The sequence below is a fragment of the Hyaena hyaena genome, unplaced genomic scaffold (assembly GCF_003009895.1).
Source record: "Hyaena hyaena isolate Hyena2069 unplaced genomic scaffold, ASM300989v1 scaffold_474, whole genome shotgun sequence".
Taxonomy (NCBI): domain Eukaryota; kingdom Metazoa; phylum Chordata; class Mammalia; order Carnivora; family Hyaenidae; genus Hyaena; species Hyaena hyaena.
The window spans coordinates 1,471,903-1,485,269 of record NW_024081104.1 but is presented as its reverse complement, the minus strand read 5'-3'; the positions used below and the strand labels follow the sequence as shown (position 1 = coordinate 1,485,269).

General features: G+C 43.1%; 1 protein-coding gene across 1 annotated transcript in view; it reads left to right on the top strand.

Moving 5' to 3' along the window:
* Positions 1-13,367, top strand: part of LOC120246490 (zinc finger protein 252-like) — an 18,354-nt gene continuing 4,987 nt past the window's right edge. Inside the window, 4 exon segments of the mRNA XM_039254017.1 lie at positions 1-272; positions 2,464-2,538; positions 2,913-3,039; positions 3,944-4,057. Of these exon segments, the coding sequence (XP_039109948.1) occupies positions 2,500-2,538; positions 2,913-3,039; positions 3,944-4,057 (280 nt within the window). The 5' untranslated portion in view covers positions 1-272; positions 2,464-2,499.

The following is a 13,367-nucleotide window of genomic DNA, read 5'->3' as shown; positions in this document are numbered from 1 at the left end:
CTCAGGGGCCTGGCGTCTGCAAGGGGCACCTCCACCCGTGTCCGAGCTGAGTGAGTCAGGGCGAGGGTGGTCGGCGCGGAGGTATCCGAGCGGCCCCGGCCCCGAGAGCGGCGGAGGTGGAGTGGAGTGTGGAGAGCCCGCGTGTAGGGGGAGAGGCCGGCAGGGGAGCGGCGGAGGGACCCCCGCCCCTCGCCGGCGGAACGCCGCTCCAGGGGGTCCAGGCGCCTCAGGCCGCCGCGGCAGGGTGGCTGCGTGGATGAAGGCTTTAACGAGTAGGCGAAGTTGGGGCGTGGTCAGGGGATGAATCTAATCGTGCTTTTCTCGAACGGAGAAGGGTGCTTTTCACGCAGCAGGAGTAGATTAGGTGAAAGGATAGAGTTGCTTAAGCTGTCAGGGAAGGGACCTCGGTTGCTGGGTCCGAAGGGGGATAGGCAGGAGATCACTTTCTGGAGCTAGAACAATCACAGCGTTCGTTTATTCATTTTGTGGGCGCTCAATAAACATTTCCTTAATGATAGTAATTAAGGTTTAGTTATCTTTTTCTTGGTTATGGTTTGCCAGCACTGTACACAGTACTTTATACATTTTCCTCATTTAATTCTCAAAATATCCACTTAGGATACGTGGTAGTGTTCTTATTTTAAGGTATGTGTAGAAACTCTTCACTTACCTGAGACCTTTGTATTAGTATTAGTAGGTGGTATATCCAGATTTGGAATTCAGGAGCGCCTGGGTGGCTCAGTCGGTTAAGCGTCCGACTTCGGCTCAGGTCATGATCTCACCGGTTCGTGGGTTCAAGCCCTGCATCAGGCTCTGTGCTGACAGCTCAGAGCCTGGAGCCTGCTTCAGATTCTGTGTCTCCCTCTCTCTCTGACCCTCCCCTGCTCACGCTGTCTCTCTCCCTCTCTCTCAGAAATAAATAAAACATTTAAAAATTTAAAAAAAGAAATTGGAGTTCAGCCCTCTTAGCTTGCAGAGTCCATGCTTCCAGCAGCAGTGTTCCATGCCTCTCAGTCAGTCTGGAAGCAAAGGCAGAGTGCAGATCCACTTGCGATACACATTTCTACCTGAAGTAAGGGGTCCGTTTGCATGGAGTGGGGCACTGTGGAGTTGGGAGCTAGCTTTGTATCAGAGGCTAACTGGGAAGGTTTTCCTGGGAATGATAACCCTCATGTCACCTGTCAAGCTATAGTAAAACCAGATGAGTGATTCTAAACGCCATATATATAGTGACAGTTCCCAGTGTATCCCTAGCCAGCTTCAGCCTTTCTCCTGAATTTTGGACCCATATATGCGAAAGCTCTGATTCTCCACTTGTAAGTCTAATAGGTGTCTTAAATACAACCTATACAAAACCAACTTTTAATTTTTATCCTTCAGATGTGCTTCTACAGTGTTCTTGTTTTGAGTGAGTGGAAGTGTTATCATCTCAATAGTTTGAGCCAAAATTCTCGATGTCTTATCTCAGATCTAATTCATCAGCAAATCCTATTGACTATGCCTTTGAAATGCATCTACAATCTGATCATTTATTGGCTGCTACCACCACTCTGGTCCAAGACGCTGTCACCTCTAGTGGATTACAGCCTGAGACTTCCAACTTGTTTTCCTGTTTATGCCCTGATAGTCCCCACACCCACACCCAGTCTGTTTTCAAAGCAGCAGCTAGAAAGGCCACATGGCAGGTCATATCACTGCCCAGACCTTCTAGATGTTTCCCATCTCATTCATAAAAGCCCAAATCCTATATAGCCTATGAGGCACCCCACCCTTCTTTCTTGTGCCCTCCCCTACTCCCCTTCAGCCCCTCTGGCCTTCTTGCCCTTACTTGAACACATCAAGTGAGCTTGCACCTCATAACCTTTGCACTTGTGCTTTCCCCTTCCTGGGATATATCTCCCCTAATGTCTGCATATTGCCTGCCCTCACTACATCTACATCTCTGCTTTGATGTTGCTTTATCAAAGGTGCCTTCCCTGGCTATCCTGTGTAAAATATCTCCTACCACAAGTGCTGCCCTCATGCTACTCATTCTTTCTATCCTGTATCATCACCTGTCATAGGCATTTAAAATTTTGTCAGCCTCCCTACTTGTTTGTGCACTGCCTTAGAAAGAGCCTGGTCTGCTTATCCTCAGGTGTTTGCCCACTCTCCAAGAGCTCCTAAGTGGGCCTGAAATACAGCCCTTTGTCTCCTCCTGCCAGCTGCACTGCTGGGGCCATCACGTGGTGGCCTTAGGATGCTGTTGTACCAGGGGCTGCTGGGGGGCCTCATGGTGGGCAAGGGGATATAGTCTCAGAGACTACTGGGTGCTTAGTCCATCTGCCCTTCCCAGGGCTTTCCGGTAGCCTCACACTCCGTGACTGCTGCCATAGACCTCTTGAGATCCAGGCACAGAAGTCTCAATGTTGCTGTGAGAAGCAGGCTGGTCACACTCCATCACAGTCTTCCCTTTCCCTGCAGTTTTGCCTGCCTCCTTGGGACAAGCTCAGAGATCTAATGATAGTCATCAAGCAGCTCCTTCCTGATGGGCCTCAGGTGAGTGGTATGCATGGAGACACCTCTGTCTGACCTTAGCCCTTTCTTGGCTGGAGTTTATCCATGGTTATCTCTGTGAGGGGCTGGTCCCAGAGGGTAGTTAGCTCCCTGTCTTCACCAGTTCCTCAGTCCCTGAGTTCAGGTCCACATCATATCTTCACAATCCCTCGATTAGGCACAGTGGAGGATAAGAGTTTGGGCAGACAAAGACAAGTGGAGATGGTGCCTGCCTCAAAGAGGCCACTCTTGTGAGGACAAGTCTGGTACATGCATTCAGAGGGGTTTTGCCCATCCTGAGCCTAATGGCTCCTCCACAACCCCCAGACCCACCCTGGGCCTGATCCTGGGGTTGCAACAAGATCTTGTCATTCCAGGTCTCGATTTCCTTTGAGGACGTGGCTGTGCTCATCTCCCGGGAGGAGTGGGGATGTCTGGGCCCTGCTCAGAGATGCCTTTACAGGGACGTGATGCTGGAAACCTATAGAAATCTGGTCATGCTGGGTAAGGCTTCTGTCTGAAGTTCAGCTCTCGGTTCCTTTCTCTGGGGCTAGGCTCAGGGCTCAGAGGCTCCTCACCCCCTGGGCCCAAACAGAAGACATTTATGACCCTGGTCCCAGGCAGGGCTGGTCTGTACAGAGGAGAGGACAGGCAGTGCCATGGACTCCCCCAATTTTCTTGTAGGAAGTATAGAAGAAAAATATCCTTCATCTAACACTAAGTATATTCATTTCCCCAGAGCTAATCATAATGCATCTTCAAAGCTGGTGTTGGGTTAAATGGTTTATAGTTGAATTTGAGGCTGACAAATATTGTCACTTTTTTTCTTTCTTTTTTTTTTTTTAAGGTTTATTTATTTTTGATACAGAAAGAGACAGAGTGCGAGCAAGGGAGGTGCAGAGGGAAAGGGAGACACAGAATCTGAAACAGGTTCCAGGCTCTGAGCTGTCAGCACAGAACCCAATGCGGGGCTCGAACCCACGAACCACGAGATCAGAGATCATGACCTGAGCCGGTCGGACACAACCGACTGAGCCACCCAGGTGCCCCTATAATCACTTTCTTAAGATCATACAGGCAATCAGAGGCAGATCTAGGATTTGAATCCATTTGCTTCCAGAGCCCTACCTCACACCAGAATGGCTGCTTCCCTTTTAGTCCTTGGTAGACACCAAGACACTACTATGAATCTTCTAGTGTGATGTGTTCAGGCCCCAACTCTGTCCCTTATCCATGACCCCCAGAAGAGCTGGGTTTAACTTTTCTTCAGCTGGGGCCTGTATCTGTCTCCTTGATTTGCAGACCAGGTGGCAGGGGAGGTCATGACCAGCACACACGTGCTGCCCATGGGGCCATCCTGCCCTGGACTTGGATGAATTGTCAGTCTTGCTTCCTTTCTCTGGAACAGGACTTCAAGGTTCCAAACCTGATGTCATCTCCAGGCTGGAGAAAGGGGAAGAACCATGGGCCCCACACTCACTGAGAATTGAGGAGGGCTGGATCCAGAGTCATAGGAGTGAAAGTGAGTCTCCAGGAATGTCCCCATGGTTTTCCTGCCCCTGCCGGCAGGCTCTGCCACTTCTCCTGGCCCTTCTCTGTGAGCTTTGAGCCACATCTCTTGTCACTGCCAAGGCTTTGCTTTCCATCTTCTCCATTTCTACCTTTCTTCTGTTTTCTCTGTATTAATGGCTCCTATTCTCCCTTCCAAGTACTAACCAGGTCCGACCCTGCTTAGCTTCCGAGATCAGACAAGATCAGGTGCGTTCAGGGTGGTATGGCCGTAGACAATGGCTCCTATTCTGTACCCATAAATGAGCTCATGTTTCCCTTACCCTAGAAAATGCTCAGAAAAATCCCAGAAAACAGCTCGGATATCTTTCTGGGGCATCTAACTCCCTGCCTTGGCTGCCTTCCAGTTGCTTCCATGTCACCCATTCCTTCTCAGGCCTTGCTGGCCAGCTTTGCCTTGGCTGATTGGAAAGACCACCCAGAGATGTCTTCCTGCCCAGAGTCTATTGTCCAGTGCTATTGCTCACTTAGAGTTCCCAGGCTGATTCAGGGCCTTGGGGAAAAACATGAATTAGGGTTTCTTCATCTGTAGCAAAGGGAATGGACATATAAATAGTAAACAGTAAGTGGAGCTGAATCCTCTGTGCTACCACAGCAGCTAACAATGCCTGGACATCTGTGCCCAGTACATGAACTTACGCAGTTTTTCAAGGTCCTCACAGTTGGTGGTCAAGAAACTGAGGCACAGAGAGATTCAGTTGCTGACCTGAGATCACACAGCTGACCAGGAACAAAGCTGAGTTGGATTTCTGACATACTGGCTCCACACCCCACGCATTTTTTCCCCGCTTTTAGAAACAGCTTTATCAAGATATATTAAGCATTAATATGCTATACAAATTTAAGATGTGCAGTATGCTGACATTTCTGCATTATGTATATACATGTGAAACTATTCACCACAGTCAAGATAGCAAGCATATCCATTACCCCTAAAAGTTTTCTGCTGTCTCTTTGTATTTGTAATCCCTCCTTCTCACTCCCCATCTCTATTACGAAGTGATTACTGATCTGCTATCTGTCAATATAAATTACATTTTCTAGAGCTTTATATAATTGGGATCATAAAGCATGTACTTTTTTTTGTCTGTCATCTTTTGACTCAACATAGTTCTTATGATATTCTTCAATTTTTGTATCCATAAGTTTTTTTTTTGTTAGTATTATATGGATATGCTGCAATTTGTTTATCAATTCTGTTAACAGATATTTGAGTTGTTTCCCGTGTGGGGTTAATAGAGATAAAGCTGCTATGCACGTTTGTGTGCAGACCTCTGTATGACCATACATTTCTTTTACTCTTGGATAAATACCTAGGAATAGAATGGCTGGATTACATGGTAGATGTATATTTAACTTTTTAGGAAACTGCCAGACTCCTTTCCAAACTGGTTGCAACATTTGATATCCCCACCCAGCGCGGGATGAGAGTTCCATTTTCTCCGCATCCTCATCAATACTTGGTGTCATCAGTCTTTTTCATTTTAGCTACTCTGATAGATGTGTAGTGGTGTCTCACTGTGGTTTTAATTTTAATGTCTCTAGTAGTTAAAGATGTTAGCTATCTTTTCATATACTTGTTTCCCTTCTGTGTATTTTCAGTGGTAAAGTGTCTGTTCATGTCTTTGCCTACTTTTTAATTGGGTTTTTGCTTTCTTATTAAGTTTTTTTGCTTTTTAATTTTTATTTTTTTTAATTTTTTAAAAAAAATTTTTTTGAATGTATATTTTTGAGAGAGACAGTCAGAGTGTAAGGAGAAGGGCAGAGAGAAAGAGAGGGAGACACAGCATCCAAAGCAGGCTCCAGGTTCTGAGCTGTGAGCACAGAGCCCCACATGGGGCTCAAACTCACGAAACCACGAGATCATGACCTGAGCCAAAGTTGAATGCTTACCCCACTGAGCCACCCCAGTGCCCCACCAAGGTTTAATTTGTTACAAGTAGATATCCAGTTGTTCCAGCACCATTTGTTGGAAAAAAAAATTTTTTTTTTCCTCCACTTGTTTTGCCTTTGTGGTTTTGTCACAAATCAGTTGTCCATATACATGTGGGTTTATTTCTGGACTCTTTGCTCTCTTCTATTTGTCTATTGTCAGTCTCTACTCCAGTATCACACTGTTTTGATTACTGAGGCTTTATGAAAAGTCTTGAAATCAGAGGTGCCTGGGTAGCTCAATTGGCTAATTGTCTGATTCTTGATTTTGGCTCAGGTCATGGTCTCATGGATCGTGAGTTCCAGCCCTGCATCGGGCTCCATGCTGACAGTGTGGAGCCTGCTTGAGATTATCTCTCTCCCTTTCCCTGCTCCTCCCCCTCTCAAGTGCACTCAAAAATAAACAAACTTGGGACACCTGGGTGGCTCAGTCGGTTAAGCATCTGACTTCGGGTCGGGTCATGATCTCACGGTTCATGGGTTTAAGCCCTGCATCAGGTTCTGTGCTGACAGCTCAGAGCCTGGAACCTGCTTCAGGTTCTCTGTCTCCCTCTCTCTCTGCCCCTCCCCTGCTCACGCTGCCTCTTTCTCTCTCACAGAAATAAATAAAACATTAAAAAAGGTAAAAATAATTTATGTTGGGGAAGCCTGGGTGGCTCTGTTAACCTTCCAACTTCAGCTCAGGTCATGTCTCATGGTTCATGAGTTTGAGCCCCACATTATGCTTATACTGATAGTGCAGAGCCTGCTTGGAATTCTCTCCCTCTCTCTCTGCCTTTCCCTGTTCTCTTTCTCTCTCTGTCTCCTTCTCTCTCTCGAAATAAATAAACTTTAAAAAAATAAAATAAGACAATTTAGTACTTTTAGGGGAACCTGAATGACTCAGTTGGTTGAATGTCTGACTCTTGATTTTGGCTCAGGTCATGATTCCAGAGTGGTGGGATCAAGCCCCTCATTGGCTGTGCAGCTGAGCATGGGGCTTCCCTGGGATTCTCTCTGCCTAAAAAGAAAAAAAATATTTATACAGTGAACATGTATCATTTTACCAAAATAGTCTGTAGAGAAGTACAGCAATGAGAATAAAAATCATCCCAAATCTTCCTATGTAGAAATGCTCATTCTTGGCACTAGGTGCCAGTATTTCATAGACCACATATGCATTGGCTTAAACACATAGAAGTTTCTTTTCCTCATGTAGCAGAGTCCCTGTTTGGTGCTTTCCCTGTTGGACATGCTTGTTCAGAAGCCAGTTTATCCATTTTATCTGCCGTCCTCTGGAGCAGCATGTCTAAATGCTCATCTCCCACTCCATCTCTGTGCTCTGGATCATAGATGCATCTGTCCTCAGACTTGTGAGACAGGGAAAGAGCAGAGGAGGCAAATCCTGGCCTTTGAAGAAACGCAAATCGCTGCCTCTCACATTCTAATGGTGAGTTCAGCTATGTGGCCATACCTAGTACCTTTAGTTTCTTTGTGGGTGCCCCAGAACTTACCATGTACATCTTATCAGAATCTCCTGGTTTATACTAACAATTCCAGGGGCGTGTAGAATTGTCACTTCTACATGGCTTTATTTTCTCTTCCTCTCTTTGTGCTAATGTTATACAGTTACACCTCTGTATGTTACAAGTGCAACAATACATTTTTGTAATTCTTACTTTATTGTAGCTTTATGTCTATTATGAAAATTGAGAAAAGAAGTGAGAACAAGCATGAATATAGAGTTTGTTGTATTTGCTTTCTTATTTATCATTTGTCTTCATTTGTTCCTGTACATTCAACTAGCCACCTGCTGTCATTTCCTGACTCCCAACAACACTCTGCATTCACTCACCTCCTCTGTGCTGTCTTTGTCACATATAAAATATTTCTATCTGATATTGATTTATATTAAATACATATTTAGTTCTCATCCCCATTTCTGGCACAGAGCTCCTGAATCCCTTGAAATTTCCTAAGTGAGGAAAGCAACAAAGATTCCTCTACTGTTTTTGAGAATACCCTAGGGTACCAATAACTCAGCAGTCTGATCTAGTTAAATGTGGGCTATTTTGGATATTTTTAAATCATTATTAGAGGTTTGTTGTGACTCCAGCAGGGTGACTCCCCTGCCCTCTCAGCCACACTCACCAGGACTTTTGCCTCTTTACCTTGGAGTTGGGAGGTATGATAAATACTGGTGGCCTACCCTCCTAATGAGATGTGGTAAGCTTTCACTGGGAGCCAAGGAGAAAGGCTTCTTCCTGTCCCCACCTACCCAGAGTACAGCATCTGTCAGGCTGAGCTGTGGATGGAGATGGAGCGGGTCATGGCTCAAATGCCCTACATTTTCACTGTTCATACCAAATTTTAGTAGATTTTTCTTTTTATGTTTTATTTCTGAGAGAGAGAGAGGTAGACACAGAATCTGAAGCAGGCTCTAGGCTCTGAACTAGCTGTCAGCACAGAGCCCGACACGGGGCTCGAAACCATGAATCATGAGATCATGACCTGAGTGGAAATCGGACCCTTAACCGACTGAGCCACCCAGGCGCCCCAAGATTTTCTTGAATAAATGCTTCTTCGTTTGCAGTTTGCCCTTAGGATAATCTCCAGAGACTAAATCATTGTTTGTTTGTTTTGTTGTTGTTGTCATTTTTGTTTCTTGGGGCTTTTTGGGTTGTTTCTTTGTTTTAATTTAAATTCAGGTTGGTTAACATACAGTATAGTCTTGGCTTCAGGAATAGAACCCAGAGATTCATCTCTTACATATGACTCTCAGTGCACATCCCAAAAAGTGCCCTCCTTAATGCCCATCACCCATTTAACCCATCCCCCTACCCACCTCCCCTACAGCAACCCTCAGTTCTCTGTATTTAAGAGTCTTTATGGTTTGCCTCTCTCTCTGTTTTTATCTTATTTTTATTTCCCTTCCCCTATGCTCATTTGTTTTTATAGTTCTTACCATCTTTGTTTTGCTGTAACATGCATCCAATGAGTTCTTTACACTGTCATCCTGGAAGTGCAATTTCCTAGCTTTCAGTTTTGAAGACTTTTTTCTAGATGCTAACTTCTGGGTTGCCATTTATTTTCTTCAGCCCATTAACAACACCCTTTTGTCTACTATCTTCCACTTCTACCTACAGTTGAACAGTCAGCTTACAGTCTTATTTTGCTTTTAAATTGATATGTCTTTTTCTTCTTGCTGCTTTTAATATTCTCTTTCTTTAGTTTTAGCACTTTGATTGTGTTATACCCAGCTGTGGTTTTCTTTGCATTTATCTTATGATTCTTAGAGCTTTTTGAAGGATTTATAGATTTTTGTCAGTTGTGGAAAGTTGTAAGCTAATATTTCTTTAAGTTTTTATTTTAATCCCAGTTAGCATACAGTGTGATATTAGTTTCAGGTGTACAATAGAATGATTTAACAATTCTCTCCATCACCATCACCCAGTGCTCATCAGAACACGTGCCCTCCTTCATCCCCATCACCTATTTAGCCCATCCCCACTGGTAACCATCAACTTGTTCTCTATAATTAAGAGTCTGTCGGGGCGCCTGGGTGGCTTAGTCGGTTAAGCGTCCGACTTTCGCTTAGGTCATGATCTCGCGGTTCGTGGGTTCGGGCCCCGCGTCGGGCTCTGTGCTGACTGCCAGCTCAGAGCCTGGAGCCTGTTTCAGTCTGTGATTCCCTCTCTCTCTGACCCTCCCCTGCTCACGCTGTCTCTCTCTCTCTCCTAGAAATAAATTAAAAAAAAAAACATTAAAAAAAAAAAAAAAAGAGTCTGTCTCTTACTTTACCTCTCTCTCTTTGTTTTTCTTTGCTGGTTTGTCTTGTTTCTTAAGTTGCACATATGAATGAAATCATGTGGGTTTTTTTTTTCTCTGACTTATTTCACCTAGAATAATACTCTCTAGCTCTATCCATGTCATTACAAATGTCAAGATTTCATTATTTTTTATGGCTGAATAATATTCCATTGTCCATATATACCACATGTGTATCCATTCATCAATTGATGGACACTTGGGCTGCTTTCGTATCTTGGCTATTGTAAATAATGCTCCTATAAACATAGGGGTGCATGTATCCCTTTGAATTAGTGTTTTTGAATTCTTTGGGAAAATTCCCAGTAGTGCAATTGCTAGGTCATAGGGTAGTTCCTTTTTTAACTTTTTGAGGACCTTCATACTGTTTTCCACAGAGGCTGCAAGAGCTTGTATTCCCACCAGCAGTGCACGAATGTTCCTTTTTTGCCACATCCTTCCCAGCATCTATTATTTCTTGTGTTGTTGACTTTAGGCATTCTGATAGGTATGAGGAAGCCAGTATTTCTTTTGTCCTGTTCCTTTTCTCCTCTCTTTCCAGGATTGTAACTATATATATATATATATATATATATATATATGTATGTGTGTGTGTGTGTGTGTGTGTGTGTATATATATTTCACTATTCTACCATATCACACCTGTTTCTTATGCTCTTTTCTGTATTTCCTGTCCCTTTTCCCCCCTCTGTGTTTCAATTTGAAACTTAAGAATACTTTTACTGTGTACCTTCCAGTTAAGTAGTCCTCTGTTCTATTATGTCCTGTCTGCTAACAAACTCTCTATCTATTGAACTCCTCATTTCAGTTTCCATTTGATTTCTGGTCATATTCCATATCTTTTTATGTTCTTATATATACTAAACACTTTTGCTTTTGAAATTGGATCATGACAGTATCTGAATTGCCTGTGGATTTGTTTCTATTGTGTGTTTTTTCTCTTGGTTTCTTGTCATTGGTCTTTTTTTAACATACTTTCTGATATTTAACTGAGAGTCGATATTATAGATAAAATGTTACAGAGTTTCTATTTGATGTCATATTCTTAAAAGAGGATTAAATGTCCTTTTGGCAGAAAGATAACATGACATTGAATCACCATGTCTTGTTGCTCTTAGGCTTTGTTAGGGCTACTCTGACACTCAGGGGGAAAAATTTCCTCATTGGTCACCTTTGAGGAATGCTAGGGAGTTGATTCATTATTCTGAAAACCAGTGAATAAAGAAATCAAGTGTTTATTCTGCCTTTATAAGATGTATTTTACCTCAGGATAACTGAACAGTTGGTGAGTATAAGTTTCTCTTCATAGGGCTTCCAGCTTTTAAAAAAATTAAATTAAATTAAAGGAATGATAGAATTAAAAATCACTATCTCAAAATTCCAAATTTAAAAATGAATATAAATAACGACCACTAATGGCTGCTAACATCACAAAAAAAGAGAGGCAACCAGACATTTTGCACCTCCTGATGGAAAAACATTCTACCAGTTATGAAGAGTTGTTTTTAGTTAAAAAAAAATCTTTAATCCTGAGATATCAACTAAAAAGCCTAAATATAGAAACAGCTGATAGTGCCACATCCTTCCTCTAACACTGTACAAAGAATACCCAACAGTAAGGCATCATCTACCTAAGGCAGAAATTAGGAGATTCCCTCAAAAACCAAAGACTTCTACATTTGGGCATTTGGGGATGCCCTGCCCTTATAGCTACGACCTTACTCAAATGTGCCTCCAATTGACAAGTACCATTTGTACACAGATTTCCCAGGTGTCTTTTTATTGCCTCATGATGAAATACAAATAGACAACCAAGGATCACCAGATTCCTGAAGGGAAATGGCAGCATGAATCAATGTGAGATGTTGCTTCTTGACCCACAGATCATTCTATTCTGTGGTCTGTTGTTTGTTTGTTTATTTTTTTAAGTTTTTTTTTAATGTTTTCTTTATTTCTGAACGGAGAGAGAGAGACAGCATGAACAGGGTAGGGGCAGAGAGAGAGAGGGAGATACAGAATCTGAAACAGGCTCCAGGCTCTGAGCTAGCTGTCAGCACAGAGCCCGATGGGGGGCTTGAACCCATGAACCGTGAGGTCATGACCTGAGCCAAAGTCGGACGGTTAACCGACTGAGCCACCCAGGCACCCCATTTGTTTTTTTATTTTTGATAGAGAGAGAGTGCACGCAAGTCAAGGAGGGACAGAGAGAGAGAATCCCAAGCAGGCTCCATACTGTCAGTGCAGATGTGGGGCTCGAGCCCATGAACCGTGAGATCATGACCTGAGCCAAAATCAAGAGTCGAACACTTAACCAACTGAGCCACCCAGGCACCCCTGTTCTGTGGTTTCTCATTTTGTTCACCTTCTTCATTCTGTTTCCTACCCAATGAAATAATACCTTTTGATTGGGATCTTTTTAGACTCTAGTCCTAATATGTTGAGGACTCTTAATTCCTCAGATACTCCTGAGAGAAGCTATAGGAATTCTGGATGTTTACCATCCAGAGTCTGCCGCTTTCAGGTTGCTCATAGGTTTCTAGAATAAATTTGTTTGCTTTTTACCTTCCATACTTAAGTAAATCCCTTTGAAGTACTGTGAGAAGTTCACTGAAGTCTATTAAAAGGACTTAGCCCAATGTTAGACATCATCTAATCAACATTTCAAGCTCAGTTTTTCTTGTCTGGCTAAATAGTCTGAAAGTAACAACCTGTTACAGCTTTAATAGTAATCAATTTATAGACAGGTTCGATTACGCTTTCATGGCATTCCACAACAGGGCTCCCCTCTCATGTTCTGACCTGGGTTATCCTTCCAACAGTGATTGTGTCCACATGAGTCAGTGGTTCAGTTTGGATTTTTAGTTTTGTCTTTAGGAAAATTCCTTTCATTGAATTTCAGAATTCAGTTGTATCACAGTTTTTATCAATACTCAGGTACTTGTATACATTGGGAATGTGTGGCATGGACTTGCACACATTTAGCTTTTCTGCCTTGTGCTGTACCTGCTGTTTGGATAAGTATCTGTTTTTGTATCTATTATTTGTATCTGTTTTTCTCTATTTATCCTAATTTGCTTCTGTGAAGCCAAGTGGTCCATATCAAATCATTTTTTCCACTATCTATTTCTCTGTATACCCTTTATTCATTACAAGTCATTTATCATTCATTTATTTTTAAACAAATATTTGAATATCTATTATAGTAAGCTATTAGAAGATACCTTGTTTGCAAAGTATGCAGCAATGACATGATCAGCAGATGTGGTGACCTTCTGAGCCTCCACTCCTGTCACCCTCATCACCTTTCTGAGAGCTCATTGCCCTCAGATCATGCCTCACTGTTTCTGCTCCATCTGTGCCTAGTTGGCCCATCTGCAGATGTAAGCCTTTGACCTTGGGCTTCTCTCCTTACTTACTTCCTCCCTACACCAGCTTTTTTTTTTTTTTTTACAAATAGTTTCTTGTCAAGTTGGTTTCCATATAACACCCAGTGCTCATCCTCACAAGTGCCCTCCTCCATGCCC